The 27,023-nt window shown below is 38.1% G+C and overlaps 1 protein-coding gene and 1 long non-coding RNA gene across 4 annotated transcripts in view; one reads left to right on the forward strand and one right to left on the reverse strand.

Moving 5' to 3' along the window:
- The window catches only part of LOC143264266 (uncharacterized), a 128,632-nt gene extending 115,286 nt beyond the window's left edge, over positions 1-13,346 (reverse strand). For both annotated transcript variants that reach the window (XR_013037861.1, XR_013037860.1), the window contains exons 1-2: positions 12,990-13,346; positions 12,242-12,433 (exon numbers count right to left, since the gene is read on the reverse strand). This is a non-coding gene — a long non-coding RNA (uncharacterized LOC143264266). The remainder of the gene's footprint in view (positions 1-12,241; positions 12,434-12,989) is intronic.
- Positions 317-27,023, forward strand: part of Sarm (sterile alpha and armadillo motif) — a 128,224-nt gene continuing 101,517 nt past the window's right edge. The window contains exon 1 of one of the 2 annotated variants that reach the window (XM_012281537.2): positions 317-710. In XM_012281537.2, coding sequence (XP_012136927.2) covers positions 672-710 — 39 coding nt within the window. In that variant the 5' untranslated portion in view covers positions 317-671. Of the gene's footprint in view, positions 711-13,952; positions 14,178-27,023 lie in introns of those variants that run through there. The other variant, XM_012281534.2, reaches the window with a different exon arrangement.

The following is a 27,023-nucleotide window of genomic DNA, read 5'->3' on the forward strand; positions in this document are numbered from 1 at the left end:
TCTAATCACATAGTTTCTCAATTAATTACACATTGAATCTTTCTAATTGCTCTGTCACTTAAAAATCCTTGTATTTTGAAATCCTTGTATAATATACATGCAATCAAAAATTTCCAATAACTTTGAAACAACTTTAGTATGACTCCTTGATTTTATCGACTCCTCTGATCCTCATTTAAAAAATAATCGGTATTTCATGAAACGTTCTTCGTGGAAACATAATTCCTCCGACGATGATAATCCACATTATCGAAGAATTACTGTCAACTCGTCTTTCTCTTGCTAGGGCTTCTTCAATTTCCTGCGGTTGTTTCACCGTAACTTCCGTCTCGTTCGTTCCAGTCGTTCATCCCGTGCGATTCGAAGAAAACGTGAAAACCGAAGAAATCGTGCGAAGTGCGTGGACAATCGCGAGTGAAAAAAATCATTTCCAATGATATTCGTGAAAAGGTAACGCGTTGGGTTTCGTCGTGGAACACTGGACGAATGGCAGAACCAGCTGGCTGAAATTCCATCGACGGCGATAAACGACAACTTTCTTCGGAGCAGGTTTCGATACAACGATGACGAACGGAACGGTCGATTGTGCGGCGAAAATTTCGAGAGACCGATACGTCGAAGCGTTCTCGAACGCGCTCCGTTATCCTGCTTGAGCTGCCGGACCGGAAATCATGGGAAATGGATCCTCCTGTTGTCGGCATCGTAAAAAGGTCAGTCCTCCGTTTATTTTACTGCTTTAGTATTTATTTCAATGATTTCGATTAATATCGAGAAGAAATTGTAATAAGAATTATTTTACATTTCAAGTTAGATTTTATTTATCTAGGAATAGGGTTTGAGTGTTATAGCTGGTCATTAGTTAATATTTTTATAGTTTATTCTTTTTTTACTTCTAATGGTAATTTTATTTCGTGTGAACTTGTTTGGATGTGAAGGATTTTTCATTGCAGAAAATTTAATAGTTATAGGGTCAGATCATTTTTAGTTAAATTGCCAATATTTTTGTTTCATGACTAAGAACTCATTGAGGCTTCTGAAGCTTCTGTATTTGGATCATTAAATTTTAACTACAATTATATTAAAATTAGGATACTAAATATCTTACTTTGGAGCAAGATTAAATTATTGCTATTTCAACAAGTCATCACATTCTCATTAATTAAACATTACAAGTACCTATAAGTCAAAAACAGTTTGCAATCGATTGTTTATTAAAAAATCTACTTTACATAAAACCTCATCAAAAGATGAAAATTTTTGAAATCCTAATAATCCCTCAATATTTAACCCTTTCAATCCTATCTAAAAAAATTATACCTGAACAAAGAGTGCCTAAAGAAATTCAAAAATTTTACTAAGGTTTTGAAAAGGCCATAAAAAAGAAAATAAAATTTAAAAAATTCGAGAACCTGTTACAAAATAGAGAATAAATGAATACTAATTACATTTTGCAAATGCAACTACATATTCATCACTGAACATGTTAATTACTGTTTTTGTGATACTTGGACACTTTTTAGTCACAACTTATATTGACAAATTTCGAAAATGATACTCGCTGATAAGAGCCCACGAATCTCTTCGTACAAGATTATTCTGTGAGATGGCAGCACGATTCGATTATAATAATCTCGAGTCGCTGTTGTATCTCGCGATAAGACAATAGATAATTGACCCCGATCTGACCCTTCGATTAGAAAACAAAACAGAACAATTTAGAAGGAGTTAATGAGATGCACCTAAATTGCCACAGATGATTAAACTGATTTATTGTTGAAATTTTTGAATTATTTGTCAACACACTACTGTTTACTTATGTTATACATATGTATAAAGTCACTGAAAATCTCTAGTTGGTTAAATAAATTAAATGTGTCGAAGATCATAGCTTATGGTCTTAGGTAGATTAGAGCTACAGGTATATTTATTGCTAGTCTCTTTTTGCCTCTATTTTATTATTTTTTAATTTGTTATAATGTTGCAATCTCCCTTTGTTACATTCGACCGAATTTAATTTATGTTACTTTTCAAACTTGCTTTATTCCTATTACTTTCTTCCATACACAAAAATGCTCACATGGCAAGAAATCACTAGTCTATCAATTAACTTCTGGTATAATTTATTTGTCAAGTGTCCATCAGAACTGTTCACAACTACAATACTAACGCAAACAAGGAAAATTAAAATGTGTCTATTTTACATATGACAAGTCTTGAATGTGTAATGTGTAGTTATGTAGTCGAATATGTAATATGTAGTTGTGCAGTCGAGTATGTAATATGTAGTTGTGCAGTTAAATGCGTAATATGTAATTTGTAGCTGTGTAGTTTAATAGGTAACATGCGACAAGTAATCTTAAACATCGAATTAAAGATGTTGAATCATTTCAACTAACGATCAAAATCTATATGTTGACTGGGTCTACAATAAAGCCCTAACTTTCCAGAGTCAATAAACCCCAAACCGTGTAAATAAAATAGCCACCCCATATTCTAATAGAAGAGTATTAAAAATTCTATTACAATTAAAAATTCTAGTAAGAGGATCCAAACAGTGATTTATCACATTTGATGAACGCGAGACGAGTCGTCGTTCAGGGGATGAAATCGAATTTTTCCTTATACCGTAAATCGCATAGCCATTATACCCTATCAAATCCTAATACCCTAGAATAGCTACAGGGAAGGAACCGAAGAAGGAATTAATCCAATCACTAAAAGCGATTAACCCGTTGCAATTGACGGTCGATAATTTCCCAGCTCGCATGCCTCAACTTTTTATTCGCTCCTTCTACGTCCACAGCGTATGTTGTGTTTACCCTTTCTTCTCTCATTTTTAATAACGGTTCGCCGGAGGAATCTGCCTGCGGAGTTGCTTACGCAATCACGGTATCGGCATCGTTTATATCTAACGACTTAACGTCGGAAAAAAAGAAACGAAGGCGAGTGTTATACGTGCCTATGGGAAAAATGGACGCAGCAAAAGGGGTGCACGAAGAGAAAGAGAGGCACTCGCAGCTGATAGATATCGGTCGGATTCGCAATTGTGCAATTGTGCCACGAAGAACGGGCACGCGGCCTTCGAGTCGAGAATAACATCGGATCCGAGTTATTTTCTCGAACCAATCTTGTCGTTGATGGACGATTGAAAGAAGAAAGATCAACAATCGATGTTCGACGATCATTCATGCGGGATGGTGGTTACTGACATGGTGGTCGCTGCGATGTGCACTGAAGTGCATCGAAATCGGAAAGTTTTTGGAACTGGTAGCAAATTAATATTTTTATAGATACTTCTATATTACTTCTTGTGTCTACTGATCGATTATTCGATTAGTACAGGTGATTGAACCTCGCTGAATTTAGTTATATAAAATTGGAACGCAATCAAATTGAATCAGTGTGGAATTGAAACTTGTTGAAGTCTCGATGAAATGGGAGAACAGGATACTCTATTCTCCCAACATAATACTTTATCCAATCTCTCAAAGTTCCAAGCTTTCCAAATTCCCAATTTCTCCAATTCTCAATCTCCCAAATTCCAAATCTCTCAAATTTCCAATCTCTCCAATTTCCAATCTCCCAAATTCCAAATCTCCCAAATTCCAAATCTCTCAAATTTCCAATCTGTCCAATTCCCAATCTCCCAAATTCCAAATCTCCCAAATTCCAAATCTCCCAAATTCCAAATCTCTCAAATTTCCAATCTCTCCAATTTCCAATCTCCCAAATTCCAAATCTCCCAAATTCCCAATCTCTCCAACTCCAATCTCCCAAATTCCCAATCTCCCAAGTCCCCAAACTCTCAACTCCCCAATTTCTCCAATTCCCAATCTCCCAAATTCCAAATCTTCCAAATTCCCAATTTCTCCAATTCCAATCTCCCAAGTCCCCAATCTCTCCAATTCCCAATCTCCCAAGTTCCAATTCTCTCAAATTCCAAATCTCCCAAGTCCCCAAACTCTCAACTCCCCAATCTCCCATGTCCCCAATCTTCCAAGTACCAATTCTTCCAAAGTCCCAATCTCTCCAATTCCCAATCTCCCAAGTTCCAATTCTCTCAAATTCCAAATCTCCCAAGTCCCCAAATTCTCAACTCCCCAATCTCCCATGTCCCAATTCTTCCAAAATCCAACCCTCCCAAAGTCCCAATCTCTCAAAACTCCGACTCTCCAAAATTCTAATCTTCCAATCTCTCAAAACTCCAACAACAGTATATTCTCCTTGCCGTTTTACGCTATTCGTGCCTTTTTTTAACATTCATTGTCACCAAGATCGTGACAACGCAAACGAGACGCGAATTAGTTATGTTCGATTCCGGTGACAGTCGAAGTTTATCGCGTGACTGGCATAATGTCAAGGCTGTTTCGCGTTAAAGGTTATTAATGAATGCGCGAGACGGTACACGCGTGCAATAAATTTTAAGTTTCAAGAAGAAACGAGTTTGAAACCGACGTCTGCCGATTGCGATTTTTTAATGGTTCGTGATGTTAAATTACACAGTCGGAAGCGACGTGCAATTTTCGGTTAATTGTCCTCGTCGAGTTCGAGGAAAAATTCCAGTTACTTCGAACGTGCAAATTGCGATAAACGGTGTAAAAAAAGGAAGCGACGTAGGCTCTTAAATTAATGAAAATTAGCGTAATTAATTTACGTCCGGTCGTGTAATACACGTATTTATCACACTTTCTCTGATAACCTTTCAACGATAAATTATAATTGCATGATGAGAAAATAAATTATGCTTTAAGTGTCATTGCATGTGGTAAGTGCGATATGTAGGCCAGATTGTGTTATAGGATTTTTTTTAGAAGGTTCATAAAAATTATGATTATTTAGGAATTTTATTTAGGATTATTTAGACTTTGAAGAGCACTAATCAATTCGATATCGATCAATTTTAGCGTGATTCAATTCGAATATGTTCTAATTCTATGTGATTAAATTCGAGGTTCAACTACAAAGCGATTCAATCCTAATATATTCTGAATTCATATAACCATATTTGTAAAATATGCACCGTTAGAACACATTCACTAATAATTAACATACTTCGAATACTGTGGATACGCGCTGTTTGATAGACTACCTAATTAGGCAAGCAATAGAAAATGACAAGTTTGTATTAATACGAAAATACTTCGGTATTAACATGTAATAACATAGAATTATGATTTAACTGCTTGCGTCGGTATGAAATTCGAGCAATGTTTCTTCGAACGTATCCAAGCCGAGGAATTCTTTAATGAAAGCCTTGTCCGTAATTGCATCGTGAATTCCTACTGCTAATGACTGACTGGTAATTGTATTAGTATTTATCTAATGTCCACTGTAATACATGTACGTCTCTGCGTGTTACTTTAAACATATATACTGAGAGATAAAAATAACACTCAACTTTTCCGATGTGAAAATATATAAAAAATAAAATGAAATTGGAGACACAATTTAGAATAATTTGTTAAAAAGTTTGTTTAGCATCATTTTTATTGAATTATGTTATATTATTTATGTCAAACACATGAACTTGTGAAATATACTTCAGAATATCTTATTAAATATCAAGTCTTTTTTGCTGTCAAAAAATAATATCAATCCAATGAACTTTCTTCAACTATTCTAAATAATATTGTAAACAGAAAAAACAATTAACCACATCACAATTTACCACAATATTACTTATACAATTGTCATAATCAAACGTATAAAAAAATGATGTCCGCCTTTAACTACCCTAACATACGAGATGAAAAAATTGTGTCACATTCGTTACGGAGAAAGCATGGTTGCTGACAAGCAAAAAGACGACTAATGAAAACATCCAGAGGCTGGTTGGAGTTTGCAAATTGCGATGATTATTTTTCGCGTCTGACGAGCGTTCGTTAACCACGTATGTAACACGAGACTGGATGAAAAAGGCCGACACGAGAAACAGTTGCACGGCAATCGTTGCAACGAGTAGGGCAACCCAATTAGAGTTGACAACGGTAATTACGATGTATCAGGTGTTACAGGTGAAGCACACCGTCAGTTTGTCGTTTCTTATCTTCTGTCAGATGCTTCGACTTTCACGGACTCTTTGGTGGCTTCCCTGCAAGGGTCGTTCAACCCTCTATCTTCTTTCTTTTACAATGAATGTTCAAAGTTCTCAACTTCCTAAGTGGCCTTTCTATGTACTGAAATTTGTAAATTCCCTAAATCCTCAATTTACAATTTCCTAAATCCCCAAAATTCTAATTAATTAAATTTCTAAATCTTTTAATTCCTATGTCCCCGAATTTCCAATTCCTCGACTTTTGCAATTCTAGGTCTCTAAATCCCTCAATCCATAGATGCCTAAATTTCTAAATACCTAAATCCACAGATTTCCAAGTCCCTAGATTCCTAAATCCGTAAATTAAAAAATCCCGAGATTCCTAAATTTTTATATTCCCAAACCCCGAATCCCTAAATTCCCTAAACCCCAAAATTCCCAGTTCTCCAAACATTCAAATTCCACAATTTCCAAATCGTCCAATGTCCTCCAGTTTTCCCAAATTTAAAAATTCTCCTAATCACCAAATCTTCAAATCCCAACTCTCCAAATATCACCATCAACACAATACATCATCAATAAATATCAGAAACCATAAAACCGACAGTCTATCTCCATTCAAAATCAATACGATTTCTGCCCCGAGCAAAAAACAAGGAAGAAAAAAATGGCCAGTCATTTGAGGCTGATTCTCGAGTATTTCCTGCAAGATATTTTCAAAGATCCTCAACAAATTATTAGTCAGATAATCTACTTCAGAGCGCGTAATACAAGGATGTCGTAAACTCCCACGCAAGGCAATAAGTTCTATCGACACGAAGACAAAACGATCAGCTCGAGGGTCGCATTAAAGCCACCTCGACGTGTAGGTGATAGGCGCAGCAAGGTGCAAGGTCGGTTTCCGATGGGGTTTTCTCACGGCGCGACGTCGTAAAACGGAAAATCTGATTCGCTCCTGCCGAGATAATGCGTGATTTGCACCGTGAGTTTGGTCAGTTAAGGTTCGGTGGGAACAATCAAATTTTGACGATTAACACGTTGGTCAATTGTGATGAATGACGTGGTCTTATAGGTAATACAAACTTTGGCTTGTAGATTAATTCTATGTTAAATGAACATACAATGTCGGTATTTTCTACTGAAGTCCCAATCTCTCCAAATTCCAATTCCCCAAAAATTCCAATCTTCCCAATGCCCCTATCTCTCAAAATTCCAACCTCCCAGAATCTCAATCTCTCCAAATTCCAACTCCCCAAAATTCTAATTTTCCCAAAGCCCCAATCTCTCAAAGTTCCAACCTTCTCAAATTCCCAATCTCTCCAATTCCCAATCTCCCAAATTTCCAATCTCTCCAATTCCCAATCTCCCAAGTCCCCAATCTCTCAAAATTCCAATCTTCCCAAAGTTCCAAACTCTCGAAATTCCAACCTTCCCAAATTCCCAATCTCCCAAGTCCCCAATCTCTCAAAATTCCAATCTTCCCAAAGTTCCAAACTCTCGAAATTCCAACCTTCCCAAAGTCCCAATCTCTCAAAATTCCAATCTTCCCAAAATTCCAAACTCTCAAAATTCCAACCTTCCCAAAGTCCCAAACTCTCAAAATTCCAACTTTCCCAATGTCCCAATCTCTCAAAATTCCAATCTTCCCAAAATCCCAATCTCTCAAAGTTCCAACCTTCCCAAACTCCCAATCTCTCCAATTCCCAATCTCCCAAATTCCAAATCTCCCAAATTTCCAATCTCCCAAATTTCCAATCTCCCAAATTTCCAATCTCCCAAATTTCCAATCTCTCCAATTCCCAATCTCCCAAGTCCCTAATCTCTCAAAATTCCAACCTTCCCAAAATCCCAATCTCTCAAAATTCCAACCTTCCCAAAGTCCCAATCTCTCAAAATCCCAACCTTCCCAAAGTCTCAACCTCTCCAAACTCCAACTCCCCAAAATCCTAATCTCCCAAAATCGCAATCTCCCAAAATGTAATATCCAAAAATTAAAATCCAATAATCTTAAAATTGACAAATAAATATAATTCTTATTTACCACACACTTCATTATAAAATTTCAAAGAAATTTAAAAATAGAACATTTGTGATACAATCAGTTTATACATGCAAGTGTAAAATGTGTGCACAAGTGACGTATCAAGATATCTTCGATCGAGACGTCTGTGATTAAGTACCTTTATATCTCGATATGGTCGATCGTGTTCCTACGAGCTCGTATCGAGATCGAGATGTCTGCGAGATACGTTTCCAAAACCAGAAGTCAATCAAACGAGTCACGATTCAATGCTAATTACCGAGTACTCCGTTATCGGCGATAATCTGTCTTGCGTTCACTGTTGAAAGCATTTTACCATACGTTGTATGAAAAACGATTATGTGAAGATGAGACAAATCGCTTTTTCATTCTGCTGGTAGCGAGTGACGCGTAATTTATTAATACGAGTGTGTTAATGAGCGATTAATACAGGATTGCGGCAAACAGGGAGTAATGGATTAAGTGTAAATATGTCATCGTTGCTATTTGCATTTATATTACATCGTTGATGCTAGGATGAAGTAGAGGAGATTTGTATTAGGAGGAAATCTAGGGAGAACTGGGGTCAGTTGAGGGACACTAAGATTTCAAGGAAAAGTATAGGTACAATAGGAAAACTGTAGCAACAATAGGAATTAGAACTCGAAGAAGCATAAACATCTCAAGGTTTCCAGATTTTGAGTTATGATTCTAAAATTATGGAGTTTCAAACGATTCTAAAATTGAAAGTAACAGTTCTGAAATTCTAAAATACCATATTCGAATGTTCTTGGGCTTCAAAATCTGAAAGAGTCAGAAACCCAAAGTCTTATCTCAACCCAGGATTTCAATCTCTCAATGCCCCACTCTAAGTTTCAGTCACCGAAATTTCCATCTCCCAAAGTTCTAATCTGCCTAAAGTTCCAATCTCAAGTCCCAGTTTCCCAAAATTTCAATCTCTGACAGTTTCAATCTCCCAAAATCCCACTTACTCTGATTTCTAATCACCTAACTTTTCATCTCCTCAAGTCCCAATTCCTCACAATTGCAATCTTTCAAAGTCCCACTTAAACAAAGTTTCTAACTCCCAAAATTCTAACCTTCCCAAAGTCCCAATCTCTCAAAATTCCAACTCTGCGACATTCCAACCTTCCCAAAGCCCCAATCTCTCAAAACTCCAACTCCCCAAAACCCGAACCCTCCAGAACTCCTAATCTTCCAAAATCCAATATCCGAGAGTCCCACTCTCTCAAACATCCCAGCACCTCAAAGAGTAAGTATTCCTGTCATAGATAATTACCAATCTATAAACATTGTAATGACAAGTTTCATGGGCACAACCTCGAATATGTCCGTTTCCCTATCCGTAGGAGGATCTAAGAGAAGCATGGACGTAGAGCGTTAGTTTATGAGCGACTGTTCGATCGATATTTTCTTGGTACGCAGGCAAGTAAGCATCAACGAAAGAGGCGGTTTAGGTCAAGGCGTTCATGGAGCCGCATTGTTCTTCAACGCGGCGAAAGTGTGCATATGATTATCGTTTATTTATCTCGGCGTACGTTGGAACGACGATGTGACCTAACAGTTAGCTGGTAACGCATGTGCTGGTACTTGAAATTGTTCGATCAATATATTTATTATATGATATGTAGGTGCATATTTTTATGTATGACACACTGTACAGTGTACATACATGTATACATATAGTATTATGATATAATGTACATGAAAATATTATGATATATGCTATATATGATGTGTGATATCAAATGTTAGCAGACAGTTCTGGTATCAGATCCAAACAATTTTTATACTGATCTTAAAAACTTATTTTCGTGTCATCTTTTACAATGGCATTATTCAGTAGCTTACTTCAGATAATATCTGATTTAACGAAAATAGTATCCAACTACATGAACTAAAATTATATCCAGCGAATGAAAGTAACGTCAAACTATATGAAATATTCTTAATAATCGTAAACACCGATATCTGGATGTCTCGTACCCACCGACGAAATTAAACAAACTATGTTTGCTATCTAGAATCGTTGCGGAATATTTGTTGCAACGATAATAGCCTTCGTGCCTTATTACGTTGACGTAGAAAACAACCGCAGTGTCGACACATAAACAAACGGATTATCTCACACTGGTAGCTACTCTCTCTCCTAACGAAGCTCACGGAATCGCGGGAATCCGCGAGAATCTCACGACCCGCGCATACTCCGCGTCGAAAGGCTCCGACGATACGGCAGACCCGATAAAAACGTATTAAAACGAACAGACGATTTTTAAAGGTCGACGGACGTTCCGTACGGAATGGCCGGTGACCCCGCTGGGAATGGTTCGCATCAAACGCACCGGATAATTCCATGTTGAACGACTTCCTTACTGCCTAGAATCTCTTCTGACCTTAACATTCGTGGTGATGCAGAAATCGCTATAGAGAGGCAAGTTCGCGACCGAATAATGTATCCTTCATCTCGCATTCCACGGACGTAATTGTTCAAGCTGCGTTTATTACAACGCTAATCGCCTTTTCGATTCAGAGAATTTTACGATCGGCAGAATTTTTCCGAAGAAATGCTAGGGAAAGAATAGATCGTGCCTGGCAAGATTTATGAAAGCGATCGGACGGACTTAAAGGCTAAACGGCGATCAATCAAGCACGGCATCGCGCAACAAAATGATCATCAGCGTGTAACGGATACGTTGCATAACCTAATACCTTGTTTACTTGGAGATTTGCGATTTATGATATATCGGCAGGCAATATAATGCGTGGTATGTGTAGAGATATCAGGGCACAGGGTGCCGAATGCGCTACAATATGCGTCGAAGATACAGCGGGTCGACATTCTAACGCTTTGATATTACAACGCGTTGGAGATACAACGCATCGGTGTTACAACACGTCGGTGTTACAACGCTTTGACATTGCAACGCGTTGGAGATACAGCGCATCGATTTTACAACGCGTCGAAGATGCAAAGCTTTACTGTTGCAACGCGTCGACTTTGCAACGCACTAAAGGTAATCGCATCGACGTTACAACGCACCGCTACTTCAACGTGTTGATATTACAGCGCATCTAATATTCTACTCGTCGAAGTAAGAACGCAGCCATGTTACAACGCGTCAACACTTCAGCGCGCCGAGAACACAAGGATTTGAAGTTACAATACATCGACACTACAACGTACCGCAAATACAGCGCGACGCTATTATAACGCTATGAAGATACAATATGTCAACGCTATATTGCTCCGAAGATACAACACATAAATATTACGTTACGACGAGGAGCAGTAAAGCTTGTCATTACATATCGTGATACAACGCATTAAAGTTTAACGTGGAATGTTAAAACGAGTAGTCAGTACATGATGATGGAATCAGTAGCCACTACAACGCATTACAACCTAATACATATTCATACAGCGAATAAACATAAAACACATAAAATACAATTCATTTTTTGACGATGTTAACAAATGAGCACCAAAAAAAAATACCAAGTTCGACAAGGTTCAAATGAATCGAAGAAAATGGCATTGCTAATAGCTTGTGATCCGAGACAAGTATCGAACAGTGAAGGATGATTACTGAATCGATTATACAGCCATCGTGGAAACGAGATGGCGATGTAACGAGACAAGGATATAAATCGTCGACCGTCAGACGCATTGTACGTGAGCTGTGCGTTCGCAAATCAAGCCTAGAGGTCTAATTTGTTGCAAAATGGGAGCATAGATAATCATGGGAACGAGGTGAGTACGATCCTTACACGGGATGTTCCAATTATCGTAATCGATGAAGAAGCCAAGGATTTTCTGAAGATCTATCCAGTTACTGTGTGGAGAGTAGGCTTTGTTTTTTCTCTTACATTTTAACTATAAAGTATGACTACAAACAATTTGTTCATTATTACCTTATCATTATCATTATTACTTTATCAATATCCGTGGAAGTGATAAAATCATGCAACAATAAATGATTCTCAAGTTATCAAATGATTGAATCATAAAGCTTGTTGGGTATTTAAAAACATGTAAAGATTTTGAAATTTTACTGAGAAAGTATTACTTGTTTGGTATGCAACAATATGAGGTATTTATTAATCGCTTAAACTTTGTATATTTAATAAATCCCAACAACTTTATAAGAGTGTTGTTACTTCCCTACCTGTTGATGTCTTCGACGTTATATCCGAAGAACATTACGACGATATCGCGTGTAGGTTCTCGAAACGGTTGAAAAATCATACCAGACGCCATTAGAACCGCGGTAGCTGTGTAAACTGCAGGGTGCCGCGTTCGCCGTTTCCGATCCTGGTTGCATTAAATTTCTGCGCGGCGGTAGCGGCTTCCATGAGAGCTGCAGATGAAAATAAAAACGTCGTATGAAGCTTCGGTATTTCCTGTACACTCCTTGGCGTATGCTAATGCGGGGGCCAATACAGGCTCCCTAACGTGTTAGTACGATCGTGCGTTAACCGCCACGCGATCGCGTGGGCATGCTGAACGTAACAGAATACGACGTCGATCAGCAACGTCTAACGAAAATAAAGCCGTTCGCGTGCCGGCCACGATCGTAAAATCTAACGGCGGCGTCTCGAGGGAAATTAATGGCCGGTTTCTCGGAAAGGGCCGCTAACGACTAAACTCGTCCGTGTAATTGTGATTCGTCGTGAATCAACCGGACAGAAATATGATAATGACGATCGCGATATTACCGCGTCGTTTCGAACACTCGCGTTTTTCCATATGCGACGCCATAACGGTCCCGCGCTTTTTGCCGCGACGAGCGGTCGTTAACCGAACGGAATTTCGTTTGAGATACTTCGTGATTCTATCGTGTTATCAGTGACACGCACATATGTCCGTTCATGGTACAAGAAAATTAAGATTTTAAGCGATATTTTGTGCCTTACCTGCTTATTCCGTGTAAAATTGCAGTAGAAATCACTCAAGCTTCCGAGTTTCGCAACGCACTCGCGGTACTTCGTTTGAAAACGGCGCCACTAGATGGCGCAGTTGGTCATTAGCTACGACGTTCGGCGATCGCGCAACGCGAATTCTCTCGTTTTCCATTCAAAGCTTTGCGAGGTCATTGAACGAAACAGAGTGTTTTGATGTCACCGGTAACACGAACCACAACACAAATTTATTTCCAAGGAAATTGAGGAAGAAACGAAGGTCATCTTCGCAACAAGTATCGTATTGTTTTTAGTGCATTGTCGGCCATGTCAGATTTCGCGTTCGTCCACGATATTTTGTCTCGAGATAATCGAATCACTCGGCTGGAATAACAATTGAAACGGAAGTTGATCGCGGGCGCGAGGATTCGAAATCGAATCGCGTTCGAGACAACTTCGATATATCGAAAAGCATAGAGCGAACGGTGGAACGACGTATGGCGCAGCCGCGGCACTTTCGTCGAACGCTTCGTGGCTCGAGTCTCTATTGCCAGTTATCGTCGTACATTTACGAGGACGGTCACGGTAATTACGCTTTCTCGCTCGTTACCGACCACGTCGTCGATATTCAAAGGTGCATCGTACGCGACGATCGTTTACACGGTGACAAAAGCGTGGACGAACAGCTGGTTCGTGTGACGTGCCAGTTCGTGGTTTCGAAGCGTACGGCTTTTCTTTCGAAAGTGTTCGACGAATATCCGACGCGAGATGAAGAACTCACGTGGGTGAATCGTAGTGAACGTCGTGATCCGACCAGTGACCTTTCGACAGTGATGTAACTTCAACGCGGTGAAAGACTCGATGTTTGTGATCTGTAACGCTTGCGCGGACGCCATCCTCGATTTCTGGCGGGACGAGTTTTCGAAGCGTGCCTGTTGTCAAATGGAGATTCGCTATATGGCCCTGAATGGGGCTGTACTTTGAAATTCAAGAGTTATAATTTTGAAAACTTGTTAATTTGGAACTGTTTCGGAATCTGGAACTATCTATGCGTGATTTGTTAAAAGTTCAGTGATGAGTTACAAGGAAACCTAGAAAAGTGAGGTTAAGTGAAAGATGAGGACCGCGGCGCCACCGCGGGGCATCAAACAGCTTCGCCGGAACCCGGGGCACGATGCTTCCTTGGATTACAGAAATCGACTGGTATGTCATTTTCTTTGTTTATCTTTAAAAAAAAAACAAAATCATTCATTATCTCTACAACACTTAAAATTGATTTTATTTTTGGTTTTACTTTCACTATGCCGTCCGTAAATTAGATCGTGTTTACTGTTGTACCCCTACAAACGTTTTCAGTAAAAGATAAAGCAGGAAAACTTCTTTCTGGTGGTTCGAAACAAATTGAAACCGGTTCCATTCCGTATAAGCTTAAATCCAGTTTCCTTTCACCTTTGCTCGAGAACTATCGGTGTCGTTCGCGTCTGCAAGCTGCTTATCAGGGCGTTTCGCATTTGTAACCCGAGGATAATGCTCTTTCGCGCGTTTCTCGTCTCGTTTCACCCGTGTAATCGAACTTTCCTGTGCTCTTTGTCCGGACAAAGCAGCTACTTTATTGCATAGTTGCATCTACACCCGTTTATCAAATATCCTCATTTTATTCAACACCTTTGTGTTTACTTTACGGTTAAAATATAAAACAGATATTCTAAAAGCACTTCGAAGGTCACAAATGTTTCTCTAAAAGCGATATTCGATGCAGCGTGTTAGATGCGCGTCGAGTGTTGCTTGCAGAAACACAGTTGACCTTGGGATGTCCTTAACGCCTCCGCTTGTCTACTTCTCCTGCTTTGATATTCTAACGTCCTCCATGACCTGCTTTAATCTCTGGAAGTTCAATTATTCCCGTGGAACGACTTCTACGAATTCTGCCGCTTAAAGTGTCGCGACGGCAAGTGGAAAATGCGTGGCTATAATCAGACGGAACCCTCGAAACAAAATCTAACAATTGAGCCTCGACGAAATCATCGATAGGTCGATTCTAAGTCGCAGTCGATATTATGCTAATCGAACGACGCTTGACGGCTGTGTATCATTCAAACGATCCAATCTGACGTGTTTTCCAATCGGTGCAATCGTGTGTTTCTTCGCCCACGCGCTGTGCTATGATTTAGCCTTGACACGGCATCGAAAACAACTAGAGCCATACATTCTTCTCGGAGTCGAAATCTGCTTCCTTTGTTTATATTGTGGTTTTAGTGGAAATGTTGGTGGGATAAGAGATAGAGTTGGGTGGCTGTTGTATTGTTGCAAGAATAAGTGGGGTTTGGGGATTTTGAGAAATTTGGGAATTTTGGGATTTGGGGATTTGGGGATTTAGAGATTGAAATTTGGGAATTTGGGGATTTAGGAATGGGGGATTTAGGGATTCAAAATTTGAGAATTTGGGGATTTAGGAATTGGGGAATTTAGAATTCAGAAATTTAGGGATTTGAAATTTTGGAATTTGGGGAATTTGGAACTTGGGGAATTGAGAATTCGGTGAATTTGAAATTTGGGGAATTTGGAATTTGGGGAATTTGGAATTTGGGGAATTTGGAATTTGGGGAATTTGGAATTTGGGGAATTTGGAATTTGGGGAATTTGGAATTTGGGGAATTTGGAATTTGGGGAATTTGGAATTTGGGGAATTTGGAATTTTGGGAATTTGGAATTTGGGGAATTGGGAATTCGATGAATTTGAAATTTGGGGAATGTAGGAATTTGAAGATTTAAGGATTTGGAGGTGCAGGAATTTGGGGATTTAGGAATTGGAAAATTTAGAAATCCTGAACTCCAGCGATTCGAAAATCTGGGAGTCCGTAAATCTAGGAATTCGAGAATCTAGGAATTTAGAAATTTCCGAATCCCAAAATTTGAGACCTAAAAATTTATAAATTTGAAAAATTACAAACTAAAAAATTTAGAACTCTAAATTTGAGAATTTCTAAACTCTATACCCAAAACAATAGAAACCAAATATTCCCCTAGAGTACATCAATCCCCTGACAAAGGAAGTGTGCGTCTCAGCATACATGTCACGCGATTAAACGAACCGTCCAGACTAATTAACGCGACATTGATAGATACTGAAGGATCGATGCGTTCGAAAATCACAAAGGAGACGATCTTGTATCGTAGAAAACGATCGATCTCGTTCAAGTATCCGCCCACGAGTCGCGCCTTGGCCGACTGACGATGAGACGGCGACTATTTTTTATTTTCCTCGACTTGCCACGCGAGACTTCTTTTTCACCTTTAACTAGAGGAGATCCGATCGTGAACGACTACACGTTGAATTATTTATAAGGAACGAGTCCGAGTGGTGTATCCCTGCATTTAAAATGTTAACAATAGTCTGGTGATTTCTTTGATACTTTAGATTTTATGTACTTTGGTTATGACCCATTCATGTTTGGTTTTATCAAATATTATTGTGTTGCTTCGAGTTTAAATTGCAAGTACTGGGTGATGGGGTGATTTATTAATTCATTTATGGTCCACTCAGGATTGACTGTTGGTCGACTCAAAATTCAGTTTTGATTTATTTACGTTTCTTTTGTAGTTTCATCAAATATTACTGTACTGTTTCAATTTTAAATTGTAGGTGTTGCATGCTAGTACCTATTGATCCACTGTTGGCCCACTCAAAATTCACTCTTGTTCTATTCACGTTCCACTTTCAGTTTCATCAAATATTACTGTACTGTTTCAATTTTAAATTGTAGGTGTTGCATGCTAGTACCTATTGATCCACTGTTGGCCTACTCAAAATTCACTCTTGGTCCATTCACGTTCCACTTTTAGTTTCATCAAATATTACTGTACTATTTCAATTTTAAATTGTAGGTGTTGAATGCTAGTAACTGTTGATCCACTATTGGCTCACTTGAAATATACTTTTGATCTATTCACGTTCCACTTTGAGTTTCATTAAATATTACAGTATTTTTTCAATTCTAAATTGCATGTGGTAGATGATAGCTATTGATGCTATTGACGGTAGCGTTAGCTATTAATCCACTTGTGATTTATGATCCACTGTCGGTCCAGTCAGGTACACTGTCTCTCTATTATATTTATATGTACATACATAACTGTTATTATATGTATATTATAATGTAGTTACATAGACGATATATATATTAAATAACATTCTATTACTTCACAATACTTGACATACAATGGTTGAACAAATAAAATATTCAATCAAATCAAACTCAGACACCAAGCATACCAAGAATTACCATTCAACCTTCAACAGTAAATTCATTTCAATTTCCTGTCGCTTCCTCATACCGAATAATTTTATTGTTTTCAAGTTAGATTCGAAATAAACCTCAGGTAATTACAAAAGCATCAAATTGTTTTTAAATGATTCGATTGCATAACCGATGCAAGGAAAAACATGGATTCCACGGAGTGTTACGACTTCATTTCTCGCTCGTGCCGCTAACAAGAGGATAACCGAGGATCGTAACGCGCTTTCAAGATGCTCTCGAACACACTGTTTTCTCGCAGTTACATCATTGCAATGTGTTCGACAGCCGATACGATCTGATTTATCGACGGCAAAGTGACTCCTCTTCTTTTTAACGGAACTTCGGGGTATCGCGTTCGCGGATCTTCCATGGTTCGGTTTCACAATCAGGAAATTCCTGACATTCCATCGTTCCGTTGTATCTCGATTGAATCGGTGCCGTAGAAATCGAATGAATACGCATTCTGCTTTGTTGCCAGGCGAATTCAATTGATTCGTTTTGGTGCAAGAGAGAATTAATTTCATCTTTTTTAATTATTTTAATGTCTGACAGATGTCAACTCAGAACTTGAAATTTAATAAAAGTTATTGTATAAACATTTTATGAAATTTTCTAATATAAGGTGACTGATCATGAATTATAATAAACATTGATGATTTTCGAACCATATACAGTCTGACATAACTTGATTATATTAAGACGTTATTGAATAGCACTTATGATGTATCAATTTATAGCATGAAATTTAATAAAAGTTATTGTATAAACATTTTATCAAATTATTTAATATAAGGTGACTGATCATGAATTATAATAAACATTGATGATTTTCGAACCATATACAGTCTGACATAATTTGATTATATAAAGACGTTATTGAATAGCACTTATGATGTATTAATTTATAGCATGAAGCTTATTCAAAATTATTGTATAAACATTTTATCAAATTTCTTAATGTAAGGTGACTGATCATGAATTATAATAAACATTGATGATTTTCGAACCATATACAGTCTGACATAATTTGATGATATAAAGACGTTATTAAATAGCACTTATCATGTATCAATTTATAGCATGAAGCTTAATAAAAATTATTCTATAAACATTTTATAAAATTTTTTAATATAAGGTGACTGATCATGAATTATAATAAACATTGATGAATTTCGAATCATATATAGTCTGACATAATTTCATGATATAAAGACGTTATTAAATAGCACTTATGATGTATCAATTTATAGCATGAAGCTTAATAAAAATTATTCTATAAACATTTTATCAAATTTCTTGATATAAGGTGACCGATCATGAATTATAATAAACATTGATGATTTTCGAACCATATATAGTCTGACATAATTTCATGATATAAAGACGTTATTAAATAGCACTTATGATGTATCAATTTATAGCATGAAGCTTAATAAAAATTATTCTATAAACATTTTATCAAATTTCTTGATATAAGGTGTCTGATCAAGAATTATTACAAAGAATGATGATTTTCGAATCGTATATAGTCTGACATAATTTGATGGTATAAAGACATTATTGAATGTCACATATGATGTATCAGTTCAAACCTTGAAACATATAAAAATTTAAATACACATAGGTTATACCAAACTACCTCATACCAAAGTATCTGAACAGTATCAAACTGACAATAAAAATGATAAGAAAAAATATAATATTTATGTTATATCAAAGTTGGAAATAAAAGTTAAATTCGAAACGTGGAAGAAAATGTTCGCATAAATTTCGAAAGTGAAAAGCGTTGTTTCGTAAGTTGTAACGATCCGAAAGTGAAACGTTGGAGCTTGTGTACGTTTGCGTTGATAAACAACGAATACTGTCAGTAACTCTGTTCTATAATATTGTTGCACTATCAGTGACCGGTTGTTTGGTAACGGGACACGGTGCACGTTGCGCGATATTAATCCATTTCTGTTGGCTTATCTCTGTGCCGGCACGTATGTTGAGTCAGCTTGGGTTCAAGAAACGAGAAATCGATTCTAGCTAGCTCACTTTCAAATTTCGCGTCCTAATAATAAAATTCTACACATTATACGTTCCTTTCCTATTCAATTAGAAAGATAATATCTTGTTTGGAAGATATAAATTGAGTAGAAAGGTTCGTTGATTGTATTCGATATGAAAACGAGATTGCTAGACTTTCCTCGCTGTTACATTTAAATCAGCCTTTATTTATTAGCATGCAACGCTCGCTTATTAACTTTTCTTGGAACTCGGTGTAAGTGCAAAATGCGTGTCGATCTTATGAGGAAAATCCAGGTGTACTTAGGTCTGACTATTCCTGGATCATAATATCCCTAGATCTCAGTATTTCTGAATTTGTACTTCTCTAGATTCGAATATTCCTAGATATATTTCTCGGACTATAAAATCCCTAGATTCGAATTTCTCTAGATTCGACTAGTTTTAGATGGCAATTTCTAAATTTCAAATATCCCTAGATACTAGTATTCTCAAATTCGAATATACCTAGATTCGAATACGCTGAAATTTAAATATCTCTAGATCCAAAAATTCTGAAATTATAGAATATAGATTCTAATATTCTTAAATCTGAATATCTCTAGATTCTAATATCCTTAAATTAAAATATTCCTAGATTCTAATGCGCAGAAATTTGAATATATCTTTAAACCCCAACATCCTTAAATTAGAAAATCCCTAGATCCCAACCTTCTGAAATTGGAATATCCCTAGATTTGGATATTCTTAAATACAAATATCCCTAGATTCTAATATGCTGAAATTAGAATATCCCTAGATTCCAACATCCTTGAATTAGAATATCCCTAGATCCCAACATCCTTATACTAAAATATCCCTAGATCCCAACCTCTTTAAACTAGAATATCCGTAGATTCTGATATCCTTAAATTAAAATATCCCTAGGTTCCAACATCCTTAAATTAGAATATCCCTAGATCCTAACACCCTTAAATTAGAATATCCCTAGATCCCAACACTCTTAAATTACAATATCCTTAAATTTGAATCTCCTGAAATTCGGATATCCCTAGATACGCATATCGTTGGATTCAAAAAGCCCTAGAATGCCCCTAGAATGAGCGAAACCCGTTCGCGACAGGTTCCGAGGGCAGAAGAGAAAGGCGGACCGGTATAATATCGAAGGTTCGTTGCAAAGCCCGATCGTTGAATGAAATTTCAGTGGGTCGCGCATGAATGAAATCGTGCACCGTTCTCTTTCTCTTTCCGTTCTCCGTTGCTCTTGCAATCGCTTTGCTTGCATTTATGCGCGTCGTGTAGGCGACCGGACGCGATTAAAACGATTCCTCTCGGATTTTCCATCCGAAACGGTCCGTTCGTCTCCTTCGATTTTCCTTGTTGCGCCTCGACGGGAGATTCGATAGAACAGGAATTCGATATTATGTTTAGTTCGTTCACCGCGGAGATAAAAAAGGTTGTTCCTAATCGCGATTCCAGTAACTGTTTGACAAAAACACGAGGTGACACAACAGGAACTATCGTTCTCGGCAAACGAAGTGTTTATGGGATTAGTCAGATTTTTGTTGGTATATTACGTTGCTATGGGCAACGGTGATTTTGATTAGTAATCCTCAGATAGAAATAATTCTCAAAAAAATGGTATACACTTCGCCAATTTTAATAACCTCGGAAAATGTTATTAAAGACGTCATTCAATCCCATCGAGTACTCAGAATTTCAGTACTCAGAATTTCGCAACACTTAAGTCTCGAAACATATAACTGTCAAAGTAGCAAAAGGCCAACAGTACAAAGACAGTTCGTTTCGAAAAGTAGACAAGAGCTCGATGCAGTTGCGATACCACTGAAATGCAGATTGGTGCTGTGACTGATCCGCGTGTTGTGCTCTAACACAATCTGCATTATAATTAAGTGACAGTCGTATGGTACACGTGTCAGTTTTCGATCATTCGAACCGGTTCCCTTGATTTTTTCTTCAATTAGCTTAATATCGATGCATATGGAAATAGTGAATGCGAACTCGATCGTGTAGAACGCGTTCAATAACCGGAAATTTGTTACATTTATTGCTATAGAAAATAATATACTATGCAATTCTTGTGTTTTGTTAACTCTTTCAAATTCGGATATAGTTATATTTCAATATTTCTAGACACAAATTTTTCTGGGTACGTATAAATATACTTGGGTTTGGATCTTCTTAGGTACTGATATTCTTAGATTCGAATGTTCCTAGATCCGAGTAACCCTCTAGGTTCGAATACCCCAGAATTCGAATATTCCTAGATCGAATCACCCCTAATTTCAAATATTCATGAGTTAGAATACTCCTAGATTCAAATGTCCCTAGATCAAAGTAGCACCCAGGGTTGCAGTATCTCTAGCCATCGATATCCCTAGACCCCAATCTCCCTAAATCCCAATCTCCCTATATCCCAATTTTCCTAAATCCCAATTTCTCTAGATCCCCATCTCCCTAAATCCCAATCTCCCTATATCCCAAATTTTCCTAAATCCCAATCTCTCTAGATCCCCATCTCCCTAAATCCCAATCTCCCTATATCCCAAATTTTCCTAAATCCCAATCTCTCTAGATCCCCATTTCCCTAGACCCCAATCTCCCTAAATCCCAATCTCCCTAGATCCCAATTTTCCTAGATCCCAATCTCTCTAAATCCCCGTCTCCCTAGATCTCAATTTGCCTAGATCCCAATCTGCCTAGATCCCAATCTCCTTAGATCCCAATCTCTCTAGATTCCAATCTCCCTAGATCCCCATCTCCCTAAATCCCAATCTCCCTAGATCCCAATTTTCCTAGATCCCAATCTCTCTAGATCCCCGTCTCCCTAGATCCCAATCTGCTTAGATCCCAATCTCCTTAGATCCCAATCTCTATAGATCCCAATCTCCCTAGATCCCAATCTCCCTAGATCCCAATCTCCCTAGATCCCAATCTCCCTAGATCCCAATCTCCTTAGATCCCAATCTCCCTAGATCCCAATCTCCCTAGATCCCAATCTCCCTAGATCCCAATCTCCTTAGATCCCAATCTCCCTAGATCCCAATCTCCTTAGATCCCAATCTCTCTAGATCCCCATCTCTCTAGATCCCAATCCTAGGTCCTAATCTCCCTAGATCCCCAAATTCCAAGATCCCAATGTCCCTAGATCCCAATATTCCTGAACCGCAATAGCCTAGATCCCAATGTTCTTAGACCCCAAACCCTAGATTCCAATATTCCTAAACCCCAATATCCATAGACACCAACTCCTCTAGTTCCGAATACCCCGAGTTCGAACGAGTTCCTGGTTGTTTGATCCGGCACCGGAAACACGTGGACGCGAGTGCATAACCATGCCACGATACAGAGGGAATCGCGTGTTGTTGGCTGACCACCTACACCAAACAAAGGGGCATGAATCATGGATTTTATTTCGAGACTGTAAGTAGTCTTGAAATAGACGGCGTCCCACGACGAGAAAAGGCGGCACCGTCTATTTAAAGGGCGACTCTCGACGACCGGCTTCTCTTTCGACTTCTCGATTGCGACATTCGCGGCAACTTTTTTGCACGTGGGCCGCTGACTGCGCGCGGCTACAGCTTCCGGTTTAGGACGTGTCCCTTTTGTTCACACTCCAATGATAATTTGTCAACTTGTACAGATAATTTGTCCGCTGTTCAAAATAGGACAGGGTTCAAAGGTTCAAATTTGTGGGACGATCGAACGTTCGCGTCGAACGATGCGTGGGTCAGCTGCGCAGTAACGCTACTGCGCATGCGCCATTTCGTCTAATCTTAACGCAATTGTTTGTTTGAGAATCAAGAATTATTTTTTTAATGGAACTTTATCTAGGGTTCTTGTAACAAGAATATTGATAATCAGTATTACAAATAATTTTTAATTTGGAGACATTTTTGTTTGAAATGGGATTCTTGAAAATTTATTTGCTGCGTTATATTTGCCCCTCTAAAATGTTTGCGATTATAAAATAGTGAAACTTCTACGTCGATATTCGGCTATGTGTAGATGACGGATTACACTTGGAATCTTTCCTGTGGAAAATATTTTTACTTCTGGATTACCGTTCAAACTGCAACAGAAGAAATATTGATTTTAGATTCTATTCCGTTTAAACAGTATTAATGTCCGTTGCAATTTTCCCCCGATAGGAGGCACGTAAACTAGAGAACGTTATTTCAGAATAAATATCACGATTGTTTGCACGGAGAGTTTTATCGCGTTTCAATAAACCTCGTCACAAGTGGAGCACGTGAAAGGAAGTACACAAGCATCAAAATTTTTCTCGATAAAAGAAAAAGGAACATGTTCCTCTTTGTTCTAATTTCACTCAGAATTCAAATCTTGAACAGTCTTAAAGTATTAATAATAAAAGAGAAATGTACAATTAAAGTTACTTGTTACGCGACCTCGATTTCAGGAGCGCTTGAGAAGTTCAGAGCTTTTCTTGATTATTTAGAAGCTGGCGGTGCTTCTTCTTCGAAGCGACGATAAAAACGTACCGGAAGTACACGTACCGTTTTATGCTGCAGGCGGAAGAACGTGGTACTTCAAAGCGAGCGTGATTGAGATTTTAAGCAGATTTTAATTGAAAGACGATTTCAAGCGATGGAGGCGTGAACATTTCGAACGTAAATGTCTGATGATTCGAAACATTCATAGTTTAATGATTCCGCCATTTGTGGATTTAAAAATTTGATCATTTGAAAATTTAAAAATTTGCTAATTTGCTAATTTGGAAAGTTTGATAGTTTGGACGTTTCAAAGTTCGACAATTCACTGATTAAAAAATTTAGAAGTTCAATGATTAGGTAGTTAAAAAATTGGAAATTTCGATAAGTTCGAAAGCTCGAGGACTAATAAAGGCATAGAAGTTCGAAAGAAAGTTGACGGATACATTTCTAGATGTATCTTTTATCAGTTTCGAACGTAGCTTCGCGACCGTGAACGCAGTTACCTTGAGCGTTGAAAACATCCATCCGAGATTATAATCGCCGAACGCAAAGTACAAGGTGAAATTTCGATTATTTATCGAACCAGGGAAGTTGTCCTGTAGAATAGAGTGTTCTCGGAATAACGAGTTTAGCCACGCGTCTAGATTATTTTGCCGTGGTGGTTGCCTATGTAGAGTCGTGTATCTTCCTCGGGATCATCCTCGAGTCGATGCAAATAAACCGAACGATTTTCCGCGATAGCTGCGGCTCGATTCTCGAATCTGACTTGCTAATACGAGCGGGCCTGTTGCACACGCACCGTCCTCGATCTTTTGCAAGTCTAATTCGGAACGCATGCACCACCTTCCTTCCAATCTATTAATTGCGAGCTTGTCGTCACTCTTTTGTCTCGTTCCTTCCTTTTTTTCTCCGCCTATTCGCTGCGTCCTTCTTCTCTCGTTCAAAGGTCATCTTTTCTAACTTTTCGAAACGAGGTTCCAGAAACCATTTAACAAATATAACAGGAGTTTCCATTGAATATTCTTAGATAACAACTAATATCCTCAGGGTTTAATTTCGACAAACATGCATATACCTAGGTTTACCTATTCTTAGAATCGAATATCCCTAGATCTAAGTTTCTTTAGATTCGAATTACTGTAGAACCGAATATTCCCTAGTTCGTTATAGCTTGATCCGAATATTCAGTATAAGAAATTGCTTTTACATAAAATGCAAGAAACTGTACACTTTTTATGTTATGCAAAAACCGTATGTCTTACGTGCAGTGCAGTAAATTGCAGCTCTTATATGCAATGCAAGGAGCAATAGTTCTTATATGCAACACAAAAAATTGGACTTGTTATAGTCAGTATAAGAAATTGCTTTTACATAGGATACAAGAAACTATACATCTTATATATCACGAAAAAACTGTACGGTTCACATGCGGTGCATTAAGTTGTGGCTTTTACGTACAATGCAAAAAATTATACTCCTTAATACAATGTAAACAACTGTACTTCTTACATCAGTATAAAAAGTAATTCTTGCATGTAATGCAAAAAACTACACATCATGCACGTGCAAGAAACTTCCTACACGCAAGAAATAATTCTTACGCGAAGTGCAAAAACTTGTATCTCTTGCGTGCAAGAAAAAGTGCAAGAAATGTAGACATTCCTCGAAGTGGCAGTTCGTTAATGGAGTGCAAGAAATTCGTTTTTTGTCATTTTTCGGGGCAATGCCGGTCCAAATTTCTCTTTGTACGATGATGGCGACGACCCCGTTTCACCCTGCATCGTCCAATTAAACGGTGATGCATTCGTCCGGAGATGCCAGATTCGTCGCTCATCGTTTCCAGCGTGACGAGTCTGGAGATCAGAGAAAGCCGCTCAAAAAATGTCAATTCCCTCGGTAACGAGGAAAAGCGGCGAGCATGATTCACAAACGCTCCATTAGTGTTTTCCCCGCGATTATTACTATAATCCTTTTTGTCCGGCAGTTCGCCGCCGCGATACAATTCCCGTTATTATCGTCGATGTATCGACACAATTTATAGAACCGGCGATTACGTGTACGCACGATACGGCGCTCGTAAAAGCGTCGAAACGAACTGCGAACAGGCATCTTTCTCATAATCGCGCGGCGAATAACGTATCGACAGGCGAATTTTATGGGTCGATCGTGGGCCGGTTGGGCAACCACGAACGGTAGTCGCGGCTCGGATTTCACGAGCGCGGGAGCCACGTGAAGTCAGACTCCTGGTCAAAAGTACGCGACAAAATAAACGATTTTTACGATTGCGCCTTCTCGACGCCAAAACGCGACGACAAAATGCTACTAGTCACGGTGCTCGTGAAACCTTCGAAAAAACCGTCTGGACGTCTCGACGTGGCGGTCTACAGAGACAAAACAGAAGATTCCATACCGATGATTGTTTCTCCTTTCCATTCTTCCCATATAGCAACATTCGAATCTAGGGATATTTCAATTTAAGGATAAATTGACAAACAACTTCAGTTGTTTGTGTTGCATATAAAAACTGCAGCTTCTTGTATTACACATAAAAACTATAATTGCATGTAATGTAAGATCCACAAACTGCATGTAAGATCTACAATTTAAAAAAATTTTTTAAATTGAGAAACTTTAGAAATTTAGAAACATGAACAAACAACGTCACAAGTTTCCTGCATTCACTAAAGAAATGCAAAAATATAAAAATGTTAAAAAAAAATTTTAATGTCTGTAATAAAATTTGTCCAGTACATTATGCGAATAAAGAAATATTAACTTAACGAAAAATTCGAGTCGAATTGAACGAAAGAAGAGGGATCCGCGATGACATATGGAGGACACGTAGCTGTCTGATCAATTAACCGTGAATACGCGACGAAATTTTCAACCGGTGGCCTCGGAAATTGTTAAAAGGCTGGCGAGATCACACGTACCGGTGGAAAGAAAAAAAACGTTCATTCCAGACGATGAAGATGGACATCTCGCTGAAATTGCATAATGCACGACGAGTCTGCCAATTCGCAATCGAAAGATAAAACAGCCAATCAAATCTTAATGACTGTTGCATTTTATGTTCGGTAGTCGACGTAATCGTATGAGCGTATTTTCGTCTCTCGAGTTTTCATTTCGATTATTGTTGAAGAAGTTATGTGAAATAATATAACTTAAAGTAAAATAAAAATGAAATAATAAATGAAATTATATGAATATTCAAAAAATTGGTTTGATACTTGAATTTGTTCGATTACACAGAAACGCACTTTGTTAAA

The sequence above is a fragment of the Megachile rotundata genome, chromosome 4, assembly GCF_050947335.1.
Source record: "Megachile rotundata isolate GNS110a chromosome 4, iyMegRotu1, whole genome shotgun sequence".
Taxonomy (NCBI): domain Eukaryota; kingdom Metazoa; phylum Arthropoda; class Insecta; order Hymenoptera; family Megachilidae; genus Megachile; species Megachile rotundata.